Source organism: Anneissia japonica, unplaced genomic scaffold, assembly GCF_011630105.1.
Source record: "Anneissia japonica isolate Jap-2015-1 unplaced genomic scaffold, ASM1163010v1 scaffold1128_len1000024_cov185, whole genome shotgun sequence".
Classification (NCBI taxonomy): Eukaryota; Metazoa; Echinodermata; class Crinoidea; order Comatulida; family Comatulidae; genus Anneissia; species Anneissia japonica.
In genome coordinates this window covers 708,087-734,603 of record NW_022705247.1, presented here as the reverse complement: position 1 = coordinate 734,603, position 26,517 = coordinate 708,087, and the positions used below count along the sequence as shown (strand labels likewise).

Here is a 26,517-nt window from a genome sequence, read left to right as displayed (position 1 = left end):
TCCTGTAAAAATCACAGCTCTAACAACAAATTTAAACCACAATTTTCACTTATTTAATACCAGGACCAGGATCCCACTACCACGTATTATTAATCTTAATAGTATTCATGAATCAGACAAAAATAACAGAGGATGACAAAAACAGGATAAACAATTAATACACCGGAACAAAAAACATGAAAGGGTCTGAAGGACCCAATAAAAGAAATACAGTACGACTACTACAGTAGGCATGGTCACAAGGCCTTTTATTCAGTAAAACTACTGTGTTGAATAATTATCACAAAGTGAATGGCCTACATACAGTGCATCCTCCAATTCAAGATGTCTCTAATTCCTAGACCACTCTAATGAGACCATTTTTTCACAGAACCAAATACGGTAAATACCTGCTTGCTCCAACCTTTGACAAAAGGCCAACCTTTTGAGTAGAGACCAAACCTCAAGACCACCCCAATTTTTGCTTGGTCTCACTTGTGGTCTCAAATTTGAGGGCAAACTATATTTATAAATATTTTTTAGAACTTCGATTTAGTATTTTGGTATTTTTTATTTCGTTCACAATGAAGGAAACATAAAAGTCTTAAGCAGCATCAATAACTCCCTAGTTTACTACAGTATAAATACAATTTATCACTGCTAATAACAAATTTATAAATTAATATAAAAATTATTTTGCCTATTGTTTTTTTTTTTAATTCTGAATACAAAATAAAAATACCATTCAAGGATAAAAACACAAATAAGTACCAAATGGGGTTAACATTTTCATTATGGTCCCTAACCTAATTAACACAGAAACATTTTTCAAAATCAAAACAAGGATCACCATAAACACCATAAGATCAATATGAATCACTCCCAATAGAGATGGGTTGTCTATAGTACTAGGATTGTACCTTCTATACTGAAACAGTTAGTAGAGTTTAAATATACTGTACACCTGCCAATAATTTTCTAGAATGTGGAACATGCTACCTGACTTACAGTAATGTTAAGTTAATGTGTTTAGAGATGCAACAGAAAGATGTTAGAACAAAGGAAAGAAAAAAGCATTAAATGGGGAGGAGCTTGAGAAAGTTGTGCCAACAACCAATGACTGATCTAGAATTATGAGTATAAATTGAGGACTTGTCTGAGAGAGGGGAGGGGAAACAGAGGCCCACTGGTCCAAGAGGGTAATTTGGGCAGTTTACTACCTTACCTATGTGGAGGTCTATGGTTCTATGTTCCATAAAATTTCAAGAATTTTTTATCCATTTTAATCTTTTACCTAAATGGTTTCCCTATTAGATTTTTTGGCTAGTGCCGGTTTAAAAAGTTCCCCTTTCCCGACCCACTGTACCTTCTGACAACACAACAATTATGCTAAAATAGACACCTTCATCAAACCATCATGGGTCGATTCCCAAATCACAAAGTACCATATCCAGGAACCAAATGGCTCAAGGATTAGCCCTTTATATTTATTTATTTCATTTTAACACCCAATTGAAATTCCCCAATTATAGGTTATCACCTTCCTATTGTATAACACATTAAATAATGTGTGAAAATAATAATAGTCAATATGACAGCTTCAACCGCAAAACCAAAATGTTCATAAATAGCCCTATACATGTAGATGACCTCGCTACTGAACACAAAGTACTGTATGTAACTAGAAATTGCAAATTGCAAGTGAAGTGCTGCGAAGTACAACTGCATATAAATGTTCTTCAAACAAATTATTTATGCGAGTCAAGTGAAAATAATGAATAATAAAAATATAACAAATAATATGAGACACGACCCATTGTCTATATTAGAACACTTCTCATTGGGTAACAAAGTTTTAATTTTTGTCAAAAAGTGTCTATAGTGGTGAATTATGGTTTAGGTTTTTTTTAATAAAGTTTCAAAAATTTCTATGTATGTGGAAAATGTAGTTGATTACCAAAGGTTACAATTTTTATTTTGAAGACTGCATGGTCTAGGAAGTGTACATTTTTTTATGGGGCAAGTTTCTAAGGGCGGGTTTTCTAGGGGCGAGTTGACTGCCAAAAAGTGTTGCCAAAGTGCGAGCCAGCGTGTTATTTGATCACAAGTGCGAGACATCACAAGTGTGAGCCAGCGAGCCATGACATCACGACAATAGATACGAGACGTTAACGAGTTGTGCGAGGTATCGGTTGAGATTTGTGGAGTACAATTCAAAAAAACAAATATTGGTCTAATAATGAATTATTATGATGTTAAATAGACAATGTTAGCTATCAAAGAGCAACGTTGTTTTTCATTGGGACCTTCGTCCCTTCAAGGCTAGGCTATACCATCCTAGCTAGTCTAGGCCTAGAGTAGGATAAGGCTAGCGTGACATGCAGACGTTGGTATGAGTCGGTTAGTCTCCTTGTTTCCCTCACCATTTTTTGGGCCTCCATCAATTTTTTTTTGTTATTTGTATTTTTGAAATTTTGCAAAATGCAAAATTTCAATTGCTGACACATTTTATAGATTACAAATGCATTTTTTAAACATAAAGACCATGATTACAGCAAGAGAAGCAATGACAAAACTATTGAAAAATTGTTTACAACAGATTTTGCTATGAAGAGAACATTCTTTGGCATTTTGATGAACTGTGAAAATACCAAATAGTAAGTGCCTCCCTCATCAACTTTTTGAAAAACCCAGGACGGGAAACAAGGAATTTATGTTACTTGGCCTTAAGGTATAAATACTAATTGGGCAAAAATGACAAAAAATTATGTTAAAAATGAACAGATTGCCTGTATATGTAGTAATTTAACAGTTAATGCAACATCATCCCAAAACATCTGTGACCTGCCCATAACCAAATAATGCCAATTATGTCTTCCTAGCATTTGTTTAACAATAAAATTGTATTACCAAGGAAGTATAAAAATATTATTTTTATACCTCCTTGCTGGAACTCAGCCTACGTAAACATAGGATACTTGCTTAACTAAGCATAAAATGTCAGTTGGTACCAAATGCATATGTTACAGACAGTACTTCTGTATGTCATGATGGAGCAATGTATTAACATTTAACTTCCTGAATACTCCTACTACAATGAGTTCAAGAAAATGCCATGTATTATAATATATTACAAGTAGAGTCTGTCTTCTATACAGACTGTAAATCTAGATGACACTTACGTTTATTTGCATTGATACTTTTATCCTGATTCATCTTGAAAAAAAAAAATACCACAAATAAATTTCTTCAGTCCAAAATTAACTCTGAAAGCTGCCAAATATAAATGGATATGAGATTGTTTGGTTGAGTCCAGAAACCAAAAGAAGGAACAGTTTTGATGAAGGTTTACTTTGAAAAAAGTGATCCTAATATGAGATCTTCACAACTCACTGAGTTTACTGAGTCACATCATGGTTCAGTGATTTTCCATGGCTTGCATGTTTTCTATAAGTACCATGACACTAGTTTGTCATTGTACCCATTGTGTTGGACCATAGAGTTCTCTATGGTTGGACTTATCTCACAGTAACCTGACATTTACATACTGTATTATACTCAATTTTTAGTATAAGGCCAAAACAATTTCTTGTGTTGGCTACGTTTTGGAAAAATCCCCAAAAATCGGTAGGTCGTAGGAAAATTTTTTTTTTCTTCTCTTTATTTTTTTATTATCGATAATGTGTTTATGCCTAAAAAGCTAAAAAAAAAAAAACCCACAAAAATACAACAATGACCAATTTAAAATCAATATTGAAGAGCAAATCTATCGCATAACAATGTCGCATCGCCTACCGTCGCAAGATAAGCCTATTCCAACATTTTTAGCTCATTAAAAAAACAAATTTTCGTAGTAGTAAAAAAAAAACTAAAATGCCGACCCTCAATTTTGAACATTTACGGAAGGTTGGGCCAACACAACAATTTATTTTATTTGGCCTAATTTAAGTTTGTGAGGCGGAAAAGCTGAATTTGAGGCAATCATGCAGAAATGGAGACAAATTTCAACTGATATTAGCCTGCCCTGTACTGAACAGGATTCAATCAGAGATAAAAACCACTGCCTTGTATGAGTTCCATGTTCTTTCTCAATCTAATATACCTTGCAAGAGCCCACCTTAAGTACTTATCTTACGTACATGTCGGAACAAGCATAAGCTTTCATATGTGTTTAGTATAAGGCTCACGCCACAATATTAAGCAATTAGTAGAGCTCCGCATAGTACACTATAGGAAAATTATTATACGAAAGTTTAATGCTTGAAAAAATTTCCTGAGGGCCTGCAAGGCCCAAAGGAAATTTTTGAATGCATTAAATCTAACCTAAGTATAATAATTTTCCATTTAGTATACGATGCATGCTCTACTAATTGCTTTATAAGTCAATCGCCGTCTTTTAATTTGGTTTTTTATAACCAACCGTTGTAGCAGTCATCAGTTGCTATAGTGATATGATCAATATACGTGTGCGTATTTACATTTAGCTGTGTGTATGCTGATTTTTCCTCCTGCAGTACGCGTTTATCAGCATACATATCAGCAGTACAGTACGGATACGATGAATAACTATTGTGTTAGAAAGAACTTAATGCTATTTTGATAGACTTTCGTCAAAGAAATAAACATTTCAGCATTTGAGAGAGAATACAGTCACTGACGTCCTTTTTGGTCGGTGCATGCAGACAGGTAAAATCGTGCGATGATTTCATAACTAGGCTAGGCTACGGCCTAGTAGTAATAGGAGAAGGCCCGGGCGACCTCCTGCCTGGCTGTAGGCCTATATCTAAATTTGTTCCTTGAGTCTTTAAAATAGGTCTAGAATATTCCTATTAAACGTTCAGTTTGTTGTGTTTATGAGAGTCCATTGATTCAATAAATTCCTTAATTTTTCATACTTAATATTGAATTTGAAGTAACTTTCTTCGGGTTCTAATTAAGCTTGTTTTACGAAAGTAATTTTCAATTACAATTCAATTTTTATCGCTGTGCGCGATGTATTCCTGGTTACAAAAAAATGAGGAATTTTTTTTGCACATGAACATAAAAAAAATCAAGCCAAGCATCCACTAATACAAAAATTAGTGGATGCTGGAGAATAGGCAAATAACATTGAGAGTTACAGTGATGACATCACAATTGACTTATAATAAAGTTTATGTGACAAATACCTGTGGTATGCCCATATATGGGTGTGGTATGACATCATCATGCCCTATATGGGCACATCCCATATATTTAAAGAAAATCATAATTACTTCACCAGAAACACTAGTAGTGAATCATTCTCACTAGCGTATAGAGTAGGCCTACACAATATTTAAAGATGTATGAAATTAGCAAAAAAGTGAAAATTATTTTCTAAACACCTGAGTCAATCAATTAAATGGACGGACATATTAGGTGTAAACATCAAGAATAACCCATGAAAAGTCTGAAGACGACTTATTTCCAGTGGGGGTCCTTCTGGTGGTGATTGGGCAGTACACCGGGAGACAATCCCCTACTGTACTCTTTTGCGCATAGTGTACTGCATTCTTTAACATGCACATGGGCCATAATGCACATGGGACCAACGGCTTAAACGTCTCATCCTAAAAGACAGTGCGCTATCGTGACTTGCATTTCATCCCTCCAGCTGAAACACAATGAGAGCAACGATGGGAATAGAACCGGTAGACCTAGAGATAAAATATCAATCAAGATATACACATGATCCAAACTTGTCTTTGTTGCTCACATAAGCTACTGCAATCCAGCAACTAGCCCAATGGGATTCCTTGAATTCTTTTTTTCTTATACTTAATAATGCAGCTAATGTTCATGATGGCATGTTTTTTTTTTAATAAAAGGAATTCAAAACTCAAGATAGAATTTAACCAGACCCCAGAATTGGAAATCAAGCATCACAACCACCTGGTTACTCGACTTTAACCAAACCTGCCCCTCAAAATAATAACTTACCCATGTAATCATCACAGCTACTCTCACCAGTAAAACCAAGCATTACTGACATATCTGGAGTATGTGAGGATGCATTCATCTTGGAATTATGCAAATTACTATGGAATAGTATTGTCAAATTTCTTGAATTTGACCGTGCCTTCGTTGAAGTGTGCTCAGAAACATATAAAATTGGTTTATGCCTGTGAAAACTTTGATGATTAATAGACAAACTCCTCAAAGTTTGAATATACAGGTACCTAAGGCTCTGGTGACCAATTAAAGCTTAAACATAGATGCAAAGGTGTATAAACGTGGTTTGTATAAACATTAAGTTGGCTGTTTTAATCAATATACAATAAAGATTTATCCAATGAAATTGTCCTTTGGCTTTATGAGCAATAGAAACACTGAAGTATTAGATAACAAAATAAATAGCCCTTTAACCATTGTTTGATGACCATAATAAATAATTGAAACGACATTTACATTTTGATAATGTAAACACATAATACAATACTACAGTATAACTGAGTTGTGAAAGAGAACAAACAAGATTGAAAATTAAATATTATTGCATTCTAATTCAGAGAGAACATCAACTTAGGCCGCAATCGCACTTGAAATGTTTTACCAAAAAACCGTGGGTAACATTCCAATGGGTAAATCTTACAGCTGGCTATACTTGAATCTTTTGAGTCAGTTAGTTTTATTGTGAGAAACTAACAGAAACCAATAATACAAGATAGTCCCTTACTCTCCCCTCACCCATAATGTATTACTGGGCTCAACATGGGCCATCTTGTCCACATTCTACACCTGATAATAATCAATTATTCTATAATGATAATAATCAATTATTCTATAACTAGAATCTTTAATCCCTAGTTTTAATTATTTCATTTGTAAAAGAACTTCAAATGAAAGAAACACAGAAACAACAAAATTGTGTTCGCCTTTCAATATAAACAAAACAAAATGTCTAGACTCACAAGAAAAGTAGTGCTGATAGGAGAAAACATGTCCGAAGGGATTCTTAGCTCCTTGAATATTAATATCGTCGTCAGGAAACATCACGGTTCAACCTTACACACCAAGAATAAAGAATAAATTCCAAAACAGGATAAATCTTCCAACTGAAGTTATTCAAACTGAAATCTTGAGTTTCCCTGAGTTTATTCGTACAATTTGTATTTTCTTGCTATGTTAGTCCTCACCCATGTACACTTGTTACGCTAATAATTTTTCCGGAATTATTAAGGCTTGGCACAGAAGTCTCAGGAAATTGTTCCAAGTAAGATTAAGTCTTAAAAACCACAACAGCTTCAAAGCTCCGCAGATTGACCCTTGCGACCCCTGTTTTTTCTTTTGGGAGACCCTTGTGACATGAGTTTTATCCTTTGGGGTTAAATTAAGATTCTAACCTTCTAACTAACATAAAGAGTCTTTGTTTTATCCAAAATCAAGTAGAAGTAATTTATGATGATCAGACGCTTAGAAACCGGTAACCAGATCGGTTGATATTTAGCCAAATTTTTACTCAGTATCAGTTCTTCCATGAGTCATTATTACCAGAATTACAAAAATATAAGCAATTTAGTATTTCCATATATAGTTCACAGATTAAAATCACTATTATTATTCATGGGTGGCAATACGGTTTGATGGGCATAGTCCTGAAAAAAAAACCTTAAATTGGCGAATAATTAAGTTAAAAATGTTAATATTAAAATGTCTGATAATTATAAAGTGAATTTTGTTGATGTATTTTTAAAGCAGTTGTATCCGCAACTCTTAGTTTATTCTTTTTTATAATAAATTCTTCTCAAATAATCAATGATCCACACATGTTTTGGTAAGCCATTTCAGACAATCATGAGTGAAACGGCTTTTCTGTTTTACTTTACATTTTATTTGAATTGCCACTTAACAACAGAAATTGAACTTAATGTTTACACTTTCATGTAGTTGGAGAGTTAGACCTATTTTTTTTTTTTTAATTCAGCAGGGTGTCTGACTTCTTTTTTGGCAGGAGACGACCAATACTTTTTTACATGTAGTATTATTTAAAAATTAAGAGTGAATAAACTGAAATGTTATAAAAATGGCTATGCTATTATCAACCATTACTACAACTCACACCAAGTTATAATTAATTTGTCACATTAAAGAATATCTTTTAATTCAACATTTGTGTGTCTATATTTTTTTAGGGGTCAGGGTAGAATCAACCACCTGACATACCAACCAGGAATTTTTACCTCCATACACATACTACTGAAGCATGAAGACAATGTATGTACTTATGGAATATAGTAATGATATACAGTAATGTTCTCATTTGTATGTACTTATATGGAGTAAAGTAAGTGCAACAGGATCTGTGGTAAGTCTAACAGTCTCATGTTTCTCTAGCTTGTCTCAAGGCACAGACTGTGCTCTATAAAAAGAATCAAAGTAACAAAACCAGGAAATAACCGACTAGCTACTCCCCTATATCAAGAAAGAAACCTCTGAACCAGGAAAGAAACAGAACAAACACACTATTTATTCACAAACCTACTAAAATGCCACTAGAAATTTGATTTATACAGTATGAGTATCGTAACAATGCACCAGTCAACATTATAAGGAGAGAAAACATTTTATATGTTTAATTAATTACTATAGCATTAACATGTGTGTGATTCTAGACGGTATTGAAATAAAAAAAAGGTGCTTGTTCACTCATATGATTTATAACACACATTAGAGATTATTCCAAATTAAATGTTTTGCCCATTCCCATATGATTAACACCTTTAAAATCTATGTATTTTATTCATCTATTGTAAGTACAAAAGCAACTGCACCACCCACCCTCATTATCAACACTGTCATCCCCCACTGTAAGATTTTGTGTCCTTGTATTAGTGGAAAAAAACCAAACAAATGGCAAAGGTTCATATATAAATTTACATTGAAAAAAACTAGAATATTCTCATATAAATTACACTATAATGATTAGTTCTATAATGAATGGTTTAAGGAAAATGTTAACTGGTAGTGAAAAAATACTGTGTACAGTATGTACTGTGTACTGTATTACTACAAAAATAAAATAGAGCTTTATATATTCTTCTCATAAAATACAGCTTAAAGCCCCATTCCCGGCAAAATTTCAATTTTTAAGAAAAATCTAATTTTTGTATAATGTTATAAAGATTTATAAATATAATACGGAATTGCTAGTTTAAATGAATTTAGACATTCCTAAGAATGATATTCTCATATAAATTACACTATAATGATTAGTTCTATAATGAATGGTTTAAGGAAAATGTTAACTGGTAGTGAAAAAATACTGTGTACAGTATGTACTGTGTACTGTATTACTACAAAAATAAAATAGAGCTTTATATATTCTTCTCATAAAATACAGCTTAATTTTATATATTTACCTGAATTCTTATGGCTCAAATAATAAACTATAGTTTGACCCGGATATATGAAAAAACATATGCTGTAATATAATCCTTAAGAATTCTGACCTTAATAATGAAAAAAGTCTAATTGTGAATGAGTATGCCTGCCTGGTACTATGTTTACCAATAATAACTTTTTAACTGTGCTGAGATATTACAACCTTACCACAATAAACACACATAGGTACAGCCTAAGATCGTATGGCTATTAAAATTTACATATTCTGATCTCTTCATTCAGCGATTTGCTAAGTTGCAGGGACTTGGGCACATTCGGGGTCTGATCATACAAAGGCATGGCATAATATGGTGGAATGCACTCATTCTTCATTTATGTATGCTACTGACAGCCTTGCATTTTAAGCCTAAGCCCATACTGATTATTGTACACTTTATCATATGTTACTGTCATGGTGCCCAACCTGTAATACAGGGATCATGGGTTCCATTGTAATAGATTCATAAAATGCTTCAAACATATCAATTATAATAAAACTACGTTACAATGATAACTATACTTACTTTTGATGAATCTTTGATAATTAGGACGTGGCTTATTTGATGGCAAAGGCGGCTTCTCCCGTTGTGCCATGCACCTCAGTTCGATCTCCTCCATTGTCATACCAAAATTTGTGTTAGCATGAACAGACATTTGTTTGCCGTCTAGATGTCTACGAGAAATCATTCTTTGACGATAGTCCATTCTTGTTTTTAAATGGTTTATTCTATATCTTTAAAACCTGAAACAAAAAGGTAAAAAAAAACAAAACATTTTTTCAATCAAACATTTTATCACCACTAACAGATTCACATTTTTCTAATATATATTTTATTTATGTGGCACTTACATGTATAATGAATAATACACAAACTCCATAATATTATCGAAAATGGAGATATAGCTTGGAGATATTCAAAACCAAAAAAATAAATTACAATAATTTAAAATGTTGTCATCTATTGCTTAATAGTACTTAAAAATATACTAAATTACCAACATGTGATAAGCAAATATGCTGTAAAGACCATGCAATATAAATCAGCCTAAATTTTGTTTATACAGTAATTTTATATATACACTTTTAATAGATACCTTAATAAAATATAGTCTCGACGACAACACAATATCTTAAGATAACTGTACCTGAGAAAGCCAACAATCACTTCTGTACTTCCCCTTATAAATGGATACTAATGTAGCATAACTATATATAAGGAAGTCCGTCTTCAAACTCCTAAATTATTCGTTTCCAAAGAAACTCTACCATTCCCTAGTGATTGGTTGGATTGGGAAAAACAGTACAAAACTAAAACATTACTACCTCATGTTGACTTCTTGGAAAGGAATAATATACTTTGGTTGTTTTCCAACAATATCTTCTGCAATTGCATTCAAAAAATGTTTATTTAGTTTTGAACAAGTTTCCAGACAAAATTAATAAATGTAACTATATCTTTTCATTTAAGACTTCCTCTAAAAGATTATTTTTTAGTCTACCTTTATTTCAATGATTTGCATATCGTCGTTCACATCACAAACTAACACAATCAAAGTAGATTGTGTTAGTTCGTGAAATCACAGTAGTGCGTCAAAACGAGCGCATATTGGTTGTCAAGCAATTTTGCATTCTTTACCACACAAAAAGTCCTTAACAACAACAGCGCATATTTTGACGCGCTTTCTTGATTTCACGAACTAACACAATCTACTTTGATTGTGTTAGTTCGTGATGTGAGCGACGATATATTGGATTCGTTTTCTCTAGTTATAAGTAGTTACTTGTGTCTTTCTCCGCAAGGCTAGCGTTTATGGAGGTTCTTTACATTGTTTTGGCCTACCTAGTTCCTTAATACTTGGTTTTGTTATATAATTGTATTTCATTGGAAATAGACTTAATTTTTTCGTGATTGGCAAAAATATAATAATATAATTCCAGACACATAAAAAAATATAAAGTAACTATGTCACACTAGCAGTATGAATTCAAAACAGAAAATCTCTAATAAGAATCTGTGTAAAAGATGCCAAGGAAAACCAACATTATTATTCTCGGTATTTCTTTATTCAAAACAATATAAAAAAAAAATACATTTCATAAAATATAGCAGCTCAGCGATGCATCAACATCACGAGTTGAATTGCATTTCATAACAACAATTGTTAAGAGAAAATCGAATCCGTCAAACAGAAACAAAACATCAGAAAAGAAAGAAAGTGCGCCGCGCCGCTTAAAGATTACAATTATTAATAAGCTTCACCAAATACTGTAAAAGGACTGGACGCGTGGCGTACTGTATTACAAACATCACCTATAAGATCCTTGAAGCAAATTGAAGGTAGAAAGTTACTTAAAACATGAAAATTATGTTACCAAATAATAATAGAATAAAATACCAAATAAAAATAGAAACCTGTTACAAGGAATTCAGATGAGTAGCAAAGAAACACTCATAATCACTTTGAAATAAACATTTTGCTAAAATTGAAACAAATAACCAAGTACCCACCTTGATGATGTCAAACTCAGAGAAAAATAGCAGACGATATTAAGAATAGGTGAAGAAATTACAAATAAGAAATACAGAAATGAGCGGAGGTGTAGATATCAAACACCTTCAAAGTAGAAAGTCCATGATGAAAATGTTGAAAAACATGTTATACTCATCATTGGCTTACTGAGAGATGAGAAAATTGACCAAACCTATAATTAACATTTTGTATTGTCCTGAAAGTCATGTACCTATGAACTCATTTGGTTTCAGTACTGTTTCTGAGTTGTTAAACTGTCCCAGACACAGAGAAACGAGTCATTACGAAAGTATCTCCCTTTCTCTTTCAATTATGATTGAATTCTGTATTCATCTATTATATTGTATTCATCCTACTTATTATGCACGTCATCAATTAATCATAGAATTTATATCAAAATCCATAATACAAATGTTCAGAAGCATTTATCAATCAATAAAAAATTATTTGGATGATATATGGAAGGCTGTCAAGTTTGCGGATCTGATAGGAAGGGTGGGGTGAGCATACCCTATTCTACAACACACTCATGTTTTTACCAGGGGCAGATTTAGAGGAGGGGGACACGAGTTGGCCCCGGCCCCTTTTGAAAAGTCAAAAATAAAAAAAGAAGAAAAGAAAAAGAAAAAAATTATCACCCAAAAGGCCTCAGAGGTTATTTTTTGGGCATCTAGAACATTGAAATTTCACGGGGCATGGCCCCGGACCCCTTGGGTGTTCTTATATCTTCATCGGCTAAACTTTTGGTCCCCCTTCCGCCCCCCCCCCCACCCTTTTGGACATTTTGGACATCCTTGGATCGCCTCTGTCTACCACCCCAGTTATATCACTAAAATAGGTTTTGAAATACTCATACTAATTACTATCCCTTAGTGCCTATTTACCCATGTTTAAGATTCTGAAGGTTTTCATTACTGTTTTTACACTAGTGAATAAAGCCATTCATTCATTCGTTCGTTTGAGGAAATAAATGATTTATTGCCTGGGAATTTTCAATTTTATATTTAATTTGTGGTATCCTATGATTATGTTTGTTGTAATGGACAGGAAAACAGTGCCAATTGGGAAGGGGCGAGCAAGCAGTGTCAAGTAGGAAGGGGCAGGCATGTGGTGTCAAGTGGGAAGGGGCAGGCATGCAATGTATAAAATGTTCAGCTGTGAGAAAAATTCTTGCATTTGCTAGGATCGCCGTACTTTTGCACAGCTCCTCCAGTGAACTAGGAGATACACAATCCCTTGACAATGCCTATAGGTCATTAACATTTAGTCAGTCCAAGGATTGAAGGAAATCTGTACAGCATGTATTACGGGCATTATGTAAGGTAACTAAAGTTCACAAGACCATTGTAAGGTCACTTACCAGATCAGATATGAAGTCTATGATGAGAATGTGGTCTCCCCATAAGAGAAATATAATCTGCGTCCTTGTTGTGTATCATTATGATAATTGTGGTTTGACCAAGTTTCAAAATTTTGTTTGACATGTACGAATTATGATAAAAATACAAAGAAAATTAAGACGACGTGTATGTCTCTCTTCATATACTTGGTAAAGGCCGGATATGTTGCAGGTAAAGTAATAAACTTTGGGTATTAACTTGTGTCACTTACAAAAGTAGGACATCTAAAAAATACAGTTGAAATCAAAAAGAAAAAAACTCAATGTACTCTCTGTCTTTTTTTTTTTTTCAATCATTTTTAGCTTTCTATTAATAAAGCTTCTATTAACATTAGTTCATTTTCTTTCAAAACATTAAAGTTTATATTTAGTTAAGTGACAGCATATCTTAAATTTAAATATCCCTTAGTTCCCCGGATATAGTCCCACCTCAGGTATAATCCCACCCCGACTTTACTTCCAACTTTGCGCACAAGCATTTCCACGTACATCTTTTATGTATCATTTAAAACAGTACAAGTTTTTTTATATCAATTTTGTTATCAATGTCATTTCTTTTTAATTGATCAATTTTAGATATCCGCCTGACCTTTTAAATATTTTTATCAATTGTATTTTAACTTTAATCTTGCCTTTGTGTCTTGTAATGCCAGAGGAAAACAAATTCCCAGTTGTTTTATTGGACAATAAATGTTATGTTATGTTATCTTACCTAAAGTTTAAAAAGCCTTCCTAAAATTTGAAAGCCTTCCATTATCCAAATAATTAGTAAAGTCTGAATTTTTCACTGGAATATAGTTTTGGATAGGCCATTGAATCGTAGGGCAACTGTTGTTTAAGGCAACTGTTGTTTAAAACAATTTCAGTCTCGGTGTTCTTATAAAAAAAACAATACTGCATAAAATAGGTGGCGAAGAAATTACAGATATCAAAAACAGATGTCATGTTCATCTACCAATGTGAGAAGTTAATACCTCACTTTCAATCTATCATCTCACATGGCAACAACTGACGACAAGTTCCACCTCAATTTAAATCTAAATAAATATGCCTAAAAATCATGGATTTAGGGCCTCCATAATTTTAGAATAGCAACAAGTTGTGTTGTTAATAATCCAAATTGGCCGCTATACCGTAGGATAGACCGACCTCTCCTGATTAGTACTTCACTTGTGTTAGTTCCAGGTCTAGCTCTCTAGACTTCTAGCTAACTAAGGCATAGTAAATATAATTCCATTCATTCTCAATAACCTAAAGCTATACCAGGCCCACATCTTTTAAATCACAGGCATAGCAGTAACATAAATCTACCATTAAAAAAAAATCACATGTAGGCTTATAAGAAATCACATTTCAGGATTTGATCATTGCTGTGTGATGATTGGGTATCCCTAGCAATTTTACATGACGTCACCAAAAGAAGCCACACCTCCCTCGCTTGAAGTCATGGTGTTTAGCAACTACCAATTAGAGTAATGCTTGAAACAAGTTTTATTACTATTATATAGAGGGCAGCATATATAAAGTCCCTATGGAAGTTGTGCCTTAATTCTTAATCAGATTCTGTAAAGACATATTTATATCTGGAAAATAAATAAACCTTATAATAGTGTTTCAATTAAAAATGTTAATTAATGCCAAAAACTGGGTTTCGACCTGAGACCGAGGATGAGAATACGAAACTAAATCCCAGAATGCAGAACTAAATTCCCTATTCCAATGAAAACTTAATGGTCACTTTTAGTATTTTAACCAATTTAGTAGAAACATTTTTTCTGCCATTTAGGAATGAGAAGGTGAGAATGTGTCCACACCGCACCCCCCTCCCCACTTCTAGCCTACACCCATGGGAAGTGACCACTACAAAGTTCAATTTCATATAATTTTTAATATTAAGGTAAATATTGAAATAATTAAATTATTTACACAGATTCACAAGGAAATATGTAGAAGAAACAGACACATTAATAATTTATTAATTGGTGGGGACATTATATCTTGTTTTGATTTTCAATTAAAACTAAATTACTTTAATACTTTGAAGGCAAACAATTCAAATAATCTATAGTATCTAATTGTCAAAGTTTTATTTTTGGCTGTTTCTTTTGGGTTTATATATATAAATACACTGGGTTTATATATATAACTAGAAATTGCAAATTGCAAGTGAAGTGCTGCGAAGTACAACTGCATACAAATGTTCTTCGAACAAATTATTTATGCGAGTCAAGTGAAAATAATGAATAATAAAAATATAACAAATAATATGAGACACGACCCATTGTCTATATTAGAACACTTCTCATTGGGTAACAAAGTCGTAATTTTTCATTTTTGTCAAAAAGTGTCTGTAGAGGTGAATTATGGTTTAGGTTTTTTAAAATAAAGTTTCAAAAATTTCTATGTATGTGGAAAATGTAGTTGATTACCAAGGTTACAAGTTTTATTTTGAAGACTGTATGGTCTAGGAAGTGTACATTTTTTTATGGGGCAAGTTTCTAAGGGCGGGTTTTCTAGGTGCGAGTTGACTGCCAAAGAGTGTTGCCAGTGTGTGATTTGATCACAAGTGCGAGACATCATCACAAGTGTGAGCCAGCGAGCCATGACGTCACGACAATAGATACGAGACATTAACGATTTGTGCGAGGTATCGGCTGAGATTTGTGGAGTACAATGCAAAAAACAACTATAGGTCTAATAATGAATTATTGTGGTGTTAAATAGACAATGTTAGCTATCAAAGAGCGACGTTGTTTTTCATTGGGACCTTCGTCCCTTCAAGGCTAGGCCTATACCATCCTAGCTAGTCTAGGCCTAGAGTAGGATAAGGCTAGCGCGACATGCGGACGTTGGTACGAGTAGGTTAGTCTACAAACGTCGCCTAAAGTATTTATTTCCATACATTATTCACATATATATTTCACATATATTTTTCAAGCGCCTTGAGGTTTCGATCGTGGAAGGCGCTATATAAATATAAAACCATAAACCATAAAGTAATTGATTTTACCCGGCAGAACGAAAGAAGGAAACTCCGCTTTTCAGTCGTCTTAGGCCGTTGTTTTTTGACAAAAAATTACCTTTCAGAGGTCAAATTGCTGTCAAGAATATGAATTAGCTGCTTCGCAGCAAATACACATTCCAATAAAACCGCTAAAATAGAAGTAATCTAAAAACAACATATGTGGCAAAGACAAGCCAAACCAGTCACTCGTGGCAAATCCTGTTTTGGAGATAATGGCCAAAACATGCTGGAATTTCAAAATTTTGGAAATCTATTTTATTGCACTAAACTAACCTTTATATATCATACATCATGCTATGCTGTTATTTTCCTCATTTTCAATGTTAAAACAACAATTTTTAACGATTTGCTGATGGTTTCTGCCTGAGAAATGCCTGAAATCGTAAACTTTGAAGGCTGATTTCTCAAATATTGTTCTTTAAACAGCTGTATGTTTAAACTTGTGTAACTTCATAACGAAGTGTCGGATTTAAATGATTCTTCTACCATTTTATAGCTCTCATTTTACTGTTAAACCCTTTATTAATAACTAAAAATTGATTTTTCCGACGAGTGACTGGCTTGGCTTGTCTTTGCCACATATAAATTATATACTGAAGTTTACTTGTAAACGACACGTCATCATCAGGTATTGCTGCTTGTGTTCTACCAGTTTATATACTACCGTTCAGTTCAGACAAATACTATAACGTAAGTCATATATATTCAAGCTGAGTATTATGGTAAGTTTTGTTAGTATATTTATAAATTTTACAAGAAATTATAAAAATGTCAGTAAATGTTCATAAATGAAGAAAACAGCTTTTATTCACAGATTGTAAATTAAGACTTTATGTTTATGTAGGTGTAAAAAAGAACACATCATGCAATGAATTATACTTTCGTTCCTACCTGGCAATACCTGTCGACTATTGTTTGGCTTACAATTGTTTGTACAATTTCCTGAATAAATAATATGAATACTGTAATACTAATATTGTATCATAGCCAGTGATTCACTAAACAATAACAAAGGCAGGCTGTGATTACCTATGCACGTTTCTGTGCTTTCACCCACAAATTATTTTTATAACAATTAATTCTGCTCAATAGGGTAAGAACAATTGTTAGGAAAATATGATTAATTATGATAAGAAATAACAATGGGGGTGGATTTTGAAATCCACATACATGTCTTGAAAGAGACACATTGGCGGGGAAATGTTTATCTTTCAAAACGTATTGATTTGTACTTATATCTTGTTTAAACATTTTGCTATTCCTGCTCCTACATACAAGGCCAAGTATAAGAAATAAAATTGTTTTTCATTCCTGTTTGCTTCCATATTTTTTATAGCTGGCTCCATTTTTTTCAATTTTTAAAAGTTGTTTATTGAAAAGAGAAATCAGTATTACACTCCCAGCAAATACAAAATGTTCTTATAACGGTCGCAAACGTTGTTGTTAGGTAGTGTAAAAAAATAATGTTCACACAAGCAAGTCAAATGTTGACGTTATGTGATTAGGTTATAAGTATGTACTCATGGTTCTACAAAATAATGTTTTTAACACCAAACTGTAATGTTATTATAACATTCTTATAACATAATATTGTTCTGGGCTCTTTTCTTGTTTGTATAGTAGTAGCAATACATTACAACAGTTAGTTGTAATTTTCATAATACTATGTCTAACATACTATTATTGTTGGTATTATATTTTGACCTATATGGATCAAATTCAGATATACAGTACAAGCATAAAACATAACCTGACAAAGATGACTGCCAGAAAGGACAAGAAACTAGATAATATTTTCTTATATTGGTAAAGTACATATCAACAAGTTCTGTACTGACTGAAATTTACATTGGGCTGTGGAAAATGAGATGACATATTATATAGAATACAATACCATGTCACAACTTACTAAAATCGTAAAAGCTTGAATAAGAGCAGCGGCGTTTATAACATTTATGGAAGCTTCAGTATGGCACTTATTCAAGAGCGGGGCTTCAAGAGTGGCGCTTACACAAAAACATATCGGCATGGCGCTTTCCGTGGCAGGACAGATGCAGGGGGATGCAAATGGTACGATTGCACCCCACTCAATTTTATTAAGAAAAATAGTTGTATTATATTGTTGATATGAATTATTGGTCAGATTTCTAAGGTATGAGAGTGCAATTTCCAGGCACCCCAGAGGTCCATACTCTCAAAATTTTCGCACCTCAGCCCCAACCATGTTGGGGATGAGGTGGTATGGACTCTCACGCAACCATGGGTGCAGATCATGGGGGAAGGGGTGTCCACCCCACATGAAGAAAAAATTGCCTGTATTAATGAATTCTGTATTTAGGCATATGGGGGAAGGTAGGCACTCTTAATGGAGCAACATTTTAGCTGTTCTCTTTATGCTAATAACCAAACAAAGATGTATATAGTAAGTGTAACTGATTGGTTTACAGTAAACCTTCAAACTAGCGTAATATAACCACATTTAAAATCCATCTAATTTAACGAAAACAATAAGATACTTAATTAGGTCATTTTTTTAAATAAACTTCTCTGAAGGTTAACTACAGAATTTACAGTACACTGTAGTTAATGTGTTATAGGTTGTAAAAACTGTATTAAGTAAAGAAAAAAATCTTTCGAATAAAAAAAATCTTTCGTTCAACATCAGAAAATAATCATTTGTGAAACAAAATGATAGGCTGTCAAGTGTTATATTGAACAGTGGCAGATTCAAGGAGGAACTCATTCAGCACGGGACCCCATCCTCCTATTTTTTTTCAAAATTATTTTTAAAAATGAAGAAAACAGACAAAATTTATTCAACTTTTAATCTGAGAGTGCCATTTTCGGCCATCTAGAGCATGATAAATAATTGATTATGCTTCAGGTTGAATTTGGTAAGTAAGCGTAATAAAACTTGTTCCAGCAGTATGTTTCTCGAAACTCTCGTTATTTGTGTAGGCATAGGCCTACTGTATTTCCAAAGTTAATTCATACCATATTGTATCCTGTGTATTCATAGAACATGTTTTATTTAATTGCATATTGTTATTCCTTGAATTATATATACATTTGTGTTTTTTGCACTTGTACTTAATTGCATATTTCACAATAGTATAGTCATTGTTATTCCTTGCATTATATATAACATTCGTTTTTCTTGCACTTAATTATTCATGGAGAAATAAGCAAATTAATTAAATCTTGAAAAAAATATCATTCGCAGTAGACCTAATAACATTTATCTTATTCCCAAGATGTAATTAGTCAATCTGTGTCCAGATGGGAATGGGTGGTGGCAGGTTTGCCAGCTTCTATTATTCTATTATCTAGCATCCAAAAGTACCATATTTCCAACATAGACTCTATCTCCATGCCAACTTTATTTCTTATGGCTGCCCCTTGAGGGAAGGGGCTAGCGACCCTACACGTTGTCAGCATCTATTTCTGGGCATTCATAGTTGCAAAAAATGTTGTTCAACAACCATCTTTGGTCTGGAGTAGACGCCCTCAGACCCCACTAATTTTAATTTTAAAATACTGTATCCGTGGATATGTATAATAAATACATAAATAACATGCAAACAGATAAACAAATGAATAAATTAAAACAAATATACAAATATATATAGACAAATAAAAATGCACAAATAAACAATATGAATAAAGAGAAAAGCAAACAAATTAACAAGCAAATAAACATAAAAAATAAACAAACATACACATTCTGGTGTCATAGGACTAGGCTAGTTCATGGCCCTCTAGACCTGTCGTCAGCAAATCATGGCCAGACCTTGTTGCTTGCGCGATTCAGCTATTCATCGACGCTTCACCTGTTTCATCATCCACGATTCGCTTGTTTCATCATCGACGATTCGTTTCACCATTTGTTTCTTCATCGATGATTCACTTGTTTCATCGACGATTCACTTGTTTTATCATCGACGATTCCCTGGTTTTTATCATCGATTCACTTTGTTCATCATCGACGATTCACTTGTTTTATCATCGACAATTCACTTTTTTAATTATCGACAATTCACTTTTTATCATAGACGATTCACTTTTTTCATCATTGACAGTTCACTTTTCATAATCGACGATTCACTTTTTCAAACATCGACAGTTCACGTTTCATCATCGATGATTTAATTTTTTCATCATCGTCGGTTAACTGATTATCATCAAATTGTTGCTTGAACGGCGTTCCATAGAAATCGATTCATGTTTTGGGATAAAGTGCAGGTAGATAATTTTGATAAAATCCAGATAATTTTAAAATTCAAGAATTGTTTATAATGTTTTCATAAATTTATAAAATAAAATTCAATACAATACAGTATTTACATAGGCCTATTTCCCATGGAATCTGCCAACACGTTCTTTAAAACGTATATAGAATTTTAAAATAAATCCCCAATTACGATGTAAAAAATAATTAATTCCATAAGAAATCAATTTATAATTCTATAGAAATTGTATATTATTCATTCTATACATTTAACTGTATAATTTCTAAAGACTTTATAAACAACTTTATCGAAAATCTTTCAAAATTACATAGAAAATATATCACAATAAAACAAGAATTCTATAGGATTTTTCTGAAAGAAAAATAGAAATTCTATAGACACTATATTTAAAAAATCTGAAGAGAAAATATATAATTAAATCTAGAAATTGTATAAAATTTAATTAGAACTCTTTCTATAAAAGTATATACATTTTTTCTTCTAAGTAATTATCTATAGAATTATATTTCTATAGCTCTATATTTATAGAGCATGGATGGGTCTTTATATAGAGACAAAATCTTGGATCATTTTTCTATAGAATTATATTTCTATAGAACTAACTCTATAGAGAATGGATAAGTTTTATATAGAAATATTATATTATTTTTGGATAAGTTTTCTATAGAATTCTATAAAAACTCTTAAACCTCTATAGACTTTCTACAGAATTCTATAAAATATTTTACTACGGGATAGAAGGGTATTTTTTATCCATCAGGGTAAAAGATTTTGTTGGGGAACCCATATCAAGGATAACACTCATGATAAATAATTCATTGAGGTCGTGGAAGCAATCTTGACTTCGACTTTGTTCGGAAATCTGTGGCACGTTCAAGGGGGAGGGGGAGGCTAAATTGTTCAATCTTTTTTTAATGGAGATATACTGTATGGAAAATTATATTCAAATTTTAAGTCTGAGAGTGTAATTTCCGGCCATCTAGAGCTGCCATAATAACAAATTTTCTTCTGTGAAAGTACCCTCACTGGGCCCTTCTATATCGAATTCCTGGATCCGCCACTGGAAATTACAACAAATATAAAATCATATTACAGTAGCTTGATGTCTATAAAATAAAATTCACCAAACTTTGCAAAATATCCGCAGCTTCCAGGGGGCTTATGAAATGGGACAACAAATATAAAATCATATTACAGTAGCTTGATGTCTATAAAATAAAATTCACCAAACTTTGCAAAATATCCGTAGCTTCCAGGGGGCTTATGAAATGGGACCCCCTCACTTTCAAAAACGTTCCTCCAACATTGCTTTACGAGAGTGGGGGCCTTTTGGGTCCCACTCCATTGTGGAATTTTAGATGTGCTCGTTTTTTAATTATGTTTGTCTTTGCATTTTAAATGTTTTTAACGACAAAATAAATGATATGATATGAGTGACAAATCCAGGCATGTTCAATAGGGCCCATGGGGACACTGATAAATTTATAAATTTTCTCACCTCAACCCCAAATATGGTGGAGCTGTGGTGAATGTGACCTCACGGCTTTGAGGTAGGCCAAGTAAATTAAATATATCAAAGACAGGCCATAGCCAAGTTCAAAAGGTTCGAACGAATTCTACTTTTCAAAGAAGTGCACTTTTGCAATTGTATGTAAGAAATTCTAGAGTGACATTTCTGGGCATCTAAGTATCGAGGTCATGAAAATTAGTACTTTGTAACAACTGTCATTGGTGACAAGTCCTAGAATAAATTTCGTCGGAATTGATAAGAACTTCCTAAAATGTTCAATTTACAGAGGAAATTGGCCTACCGTCACAAGAAATGCGCGCGAAGAATTTGAGAATTTTAGACACTTTCAGAGGATGCATTTATCAAGGGGTGGAGAAAGTTTTTCCAAAGATTGATATTTTCCCATTCCCCCCCCCCCCCCCCCCCCGTCTTTTTTTTTTTTTTTTTTTGCTTGTCTAATTTGGATTTTGTATGCATATTTCCCCATTTACCATTTCTTTTTTTTTATTTTGCTTGTTAAATTTGGATTTTGAATGCATATTCCCCATCAACCATTTTTCATAATATAATTTTCTAAAATTTGCAATTTTCTTAAAAAACTGAACCCAACTTTACAAATTCTGGCTATGGCCTTCAAAAAAAGTGTTTCTTTAGTTTTATTTTCTATGGTACATACTCATAAGTTAGATCTCTGTGGTTGCTGAAAATCCCAGATTAAAGATCATGAGAAATTTGCTGGCACTTCATTTAGACTTTATAATGATGTTGTGATCATGATAAATTTTATTATATAACAGTGTCATTTCTGGCCATCTAAAGGTACTTTTTCCACAATTATTTTCACTTGCGCAGCCCAAACCATGGTGGGACTGAGGTGGTTTTGGACTCACGGCTTTGAGGTAGGTAAGGTAAATATATCAAAGACAATGTTTTTAAGTTTTATTTTCTATGGTACATCACACATTAATTAGATCTCTGTGGTTGCCAAAATCGCTGATAAAAGATCATGAGAAATTGTTGGCAGTTCATTATGACTATAAAATGGTGATATGAATTGTACTATATAAAAGTGTCATTTCCGGCCATCTACAGGTATTATTTCCTCAAATGTTTGCACCTCAGCCCCAACTATAGTGTGTGAGGACTCACGAAATGTCCACCCACCTTCCAAACAGACCTGCTTCCTTGCACGCAACCCCTACTGCCAAATCCTACATCCGCCCCCACCATGCCCGTTCCCATGTTCCTATCTCACGTATTACCATAGTTTGGTAAGCCTATCATAGTTCCTAGTCATCGTAAATAAACATTTATAAAGAAATGCTTGCGTATTCATTGTGTTATTTATTTATTTTAACACTGTATACATTGTATTTAAAACCCTGTTTTTTCGAAGTGTTTCATTACACACAGGATAATATATAATCTTGATTAAGCGCAGCGGCACTTATTCAAGAGCGGCGCTTAGTGAAAAAAATCAGGTATGGTGCGGCGCTTATTCGAAATGGGCATTATTCAAGCATTTACGGTACATTACTGATAATAATGATGGTGGTGGTGGTGATGAGCTAGTGATGGTGGTAGTGGTATGAATTGTGATAATTTTGAGGATAATTGATGATGAAGATAATGAGGATAATGATGATAATCGCATGATGCGAGACGGTCTTGCATTTGCAAAAGTGATTTTGGTTGAAACATGAATTTTGCAGAAACACATACGCGTGATCATACAGTAATTTGTCACACATTTAGCACAGGTCTGTGCGAATTATCACCACTTCAGGGGAAAATGTATTTAAAATTAGAATAAATTGGTTTTATATTAAAAATATAAAAATGGTGATGCAGTAATTTGAGTCATCACAGTATTTACGTGAACACTCAATTCACTGACGCGTTACTAAAAACTGATCAGTGTGCTTATTCATTTTTTATTTGTTAAGTTATGAATTGTTTGTGTACATAGTTCGGGTGCTCAAATTAAACATAATGTACATTGAAACTAAAATTGTATGTGTCTTAACTAAAATATCAACAAACACTCCCTGAAATCGATTTAAAGCAGCTTAAAAATGATCAGATCTTCAGAGCGCCAGGGGCCCTTTCCCCCTGGACTCCGCCTCAGGACCCCGGAGGGGCGCTGTCCCCCTCCCCCAACAACTGCTGTAGTCACGCATTTCAAATCTCTCAGGTTGGTAACTATGGATGATGATGTAGATAATGATGATGATCAGGAGGATGATGATGATGCTGCTAATTGTGATGAGGTGATAATGATGATAATAATGAAAATCTACTATAAACCAGAGAAAATTAAATTGTTACAATTTGGGTACAATTGAAAGATAACATTGATCCCTTTGAATGAACAATTTAACTTTTTTGTGGTAATTTAATATTTTGTATGTATTTCTAGTTTACATAATTTTACCACATACAAGGGTGTCAGTTCTGCAATACAGAATACAGTATCAAACTGTTAATAATTGCTGTGAAGCAGCCAATTCATATTCTTGACAGCAATTTGACCTCTGAAAGGTCATTGTTTGTCAAAAAACGAGGGCCTAAGACGATTGAAAAGCGGAGTTTCCTTCTTTCGTTCTGCCGGGTAAAATCAATTATTTTAGGCGACGTTTGTAGACTAACCAACACATACCAACGTCTGCATGTCGCTCTAGCCTTATCCTACTCTGGGCCTAGACTAGCTAGGATGGTATAGGCCTAGCCTTGAAGGGACGAAGGTCCCAATGAAAAACAACGTCGCTCCTTGATAGGTAACATTGTCTATTTAACATCACAATAATTCATTATTAGACCTATAGTTGTTTTTTAAATTGTACTCCACAAATCTCAGACGATACCTCGCACAAACTCGAGTAACGTCTCGTATCTATTGTCGTCATGTCATGGCTCGCTGGCTCACACTTCCAATGTCTCGCACTTGTGATCAAATAACACGCTGGCTCGCACTTTGGCAACACTCTTTGCCAGTCAACTCGCCCCTAGAAAACCCGCACTTGGGAACTTGCCCCATAAAAAAATGTATAGACCATGCAGTCTTCAAAATAAAAATTGTAACCTTTGGTAATCAACTACATTTTCCACATACATAGAAATTTTTGAGACTTTATTATAAAAACCTAAACCATAATTCACCACTATAGACACTTTTGACAAAAACGAAAAATTACGACTTTGTTACCCAATGAGAAGTGTTCTAATATAGACAATGGATAGTGTCTCATATTATTTGTTATATTTTTATTATTCATTATTTTCACTTGACTCGCATAAATAATTTTGTTCAAAGAACATTTATATGCAGTTGTACTTCGCAGCACTTCACTTGCAATTTGCAATTTCTAGTTCTATATCATGCTCTATGAAAAAAAAATAATCTAAGTACAATGTGCAAATATTATCAACTTACTCTGAAATGGCTGTCGTCTTAGAGTGCCATATTTCAATTCAAAGAATTTGTTAATCTCAAATCAGATGGCCAAGTACCACTTATCAGAAGGTTCTCATGAAATATTTGGCCTGGCTGCAGAACTTCTACTTGAATAGACCAATCAAATAATGACTACAATAGATTAGCGCTGATCCAATAAAAATGAGCATAATTTGCATATTTTGATGATGTAATGATAAGCATTCTCAAATGACCAACCAATACCAAAGCACCAGTTGTGATCAAAATGAACTTGAATTGTGAATTGTGAACAATCAGTGATCATAACATGGATTATGTTCATGTAAACAATTTACAATCTAGGGGGTAGAAAGAGAGATCCTCACTCCCCAGTGGCATATCTAGGGGGTGCGATGTTCACCCCCTAAAAAAAAAATCACAGTCAAGTGATCACCTTATTTTGCGAATTAGCGCCCCTCAACTGATCATTGAGGCCCCCCCCCCACCACTTCACCTTACCCCCCAACATCAGCACCCCCATTTCAAGACTCTAGATACGCCACTGCCCCTCCCACATGGAAAGGTTTCGGACAGTTTTTCCCACATTTGCTTCAACTAGACAACTGAGGTCAAATCACGACTCTTTGGTGATTGGGTCTTAGTTAATAGATGTCATTCTATTGAATAAGGCTTTGAGCAAACATGCCAGAGACTTCTTATGTTCCTATTAAAATAATTAAATGTCACAAATGACATCATTTTAGCGACCTGTAGCGCCAAAATATTTTTGGTAGGACTTTATATTTTTCTTTTGTTTCGGTAAAACTACTCAAATCATATTAGTTTTGAGCTTATATAATTTTTCTCCAAAAATCTATTTGGGCCATTTCAAACGAAAAAAGTTTGCAGGTGCGAGAGAGAAAAAAAAGATTGAAGTCCAAAACAGCGAATTTCTTGTAATTTCCTGATGAAAACAACAGAAAAATGTGGCATAAAAAGGCTGAG

The 26,517-nt window shown here is 33.5% G+C and overlaps 1 protein-coding gene across 5 annotated transcripts in view; it reads right to left on the bottom strand.

Annotated features, from left to right (window-relative positions):
• Positions 1–26,517, bottom strand: part of LOC117105472 — a 63,342-nt gene that overhangs the window by 35,495 nt on the left and 1,330 nt on the right. For 2 of the 5 annotated variants that reach the window (XM_033246628.1, XM_033246627.1), the window contains exon 2: positions 9,906–10,123. In XM_033246628.1, coding sequence (XP_033102519.1) covers positions 9,906–10,086 — 181 coding nt within the window. In that variant the 5' untranslated portion in view covers positions 10,087–10,123. Of the gene's footprint in view, positions 1–3,161; positions 3,352–5,940; positions 6,035–6,911; positions 7,096–9,905; positions 10,124–26,517 lie in introns of those variants that run through there. The other 3 variants (XM_033246630.1, XM_033246631.1, XM_033246635.1) reach the window with 3 other exon arrangements.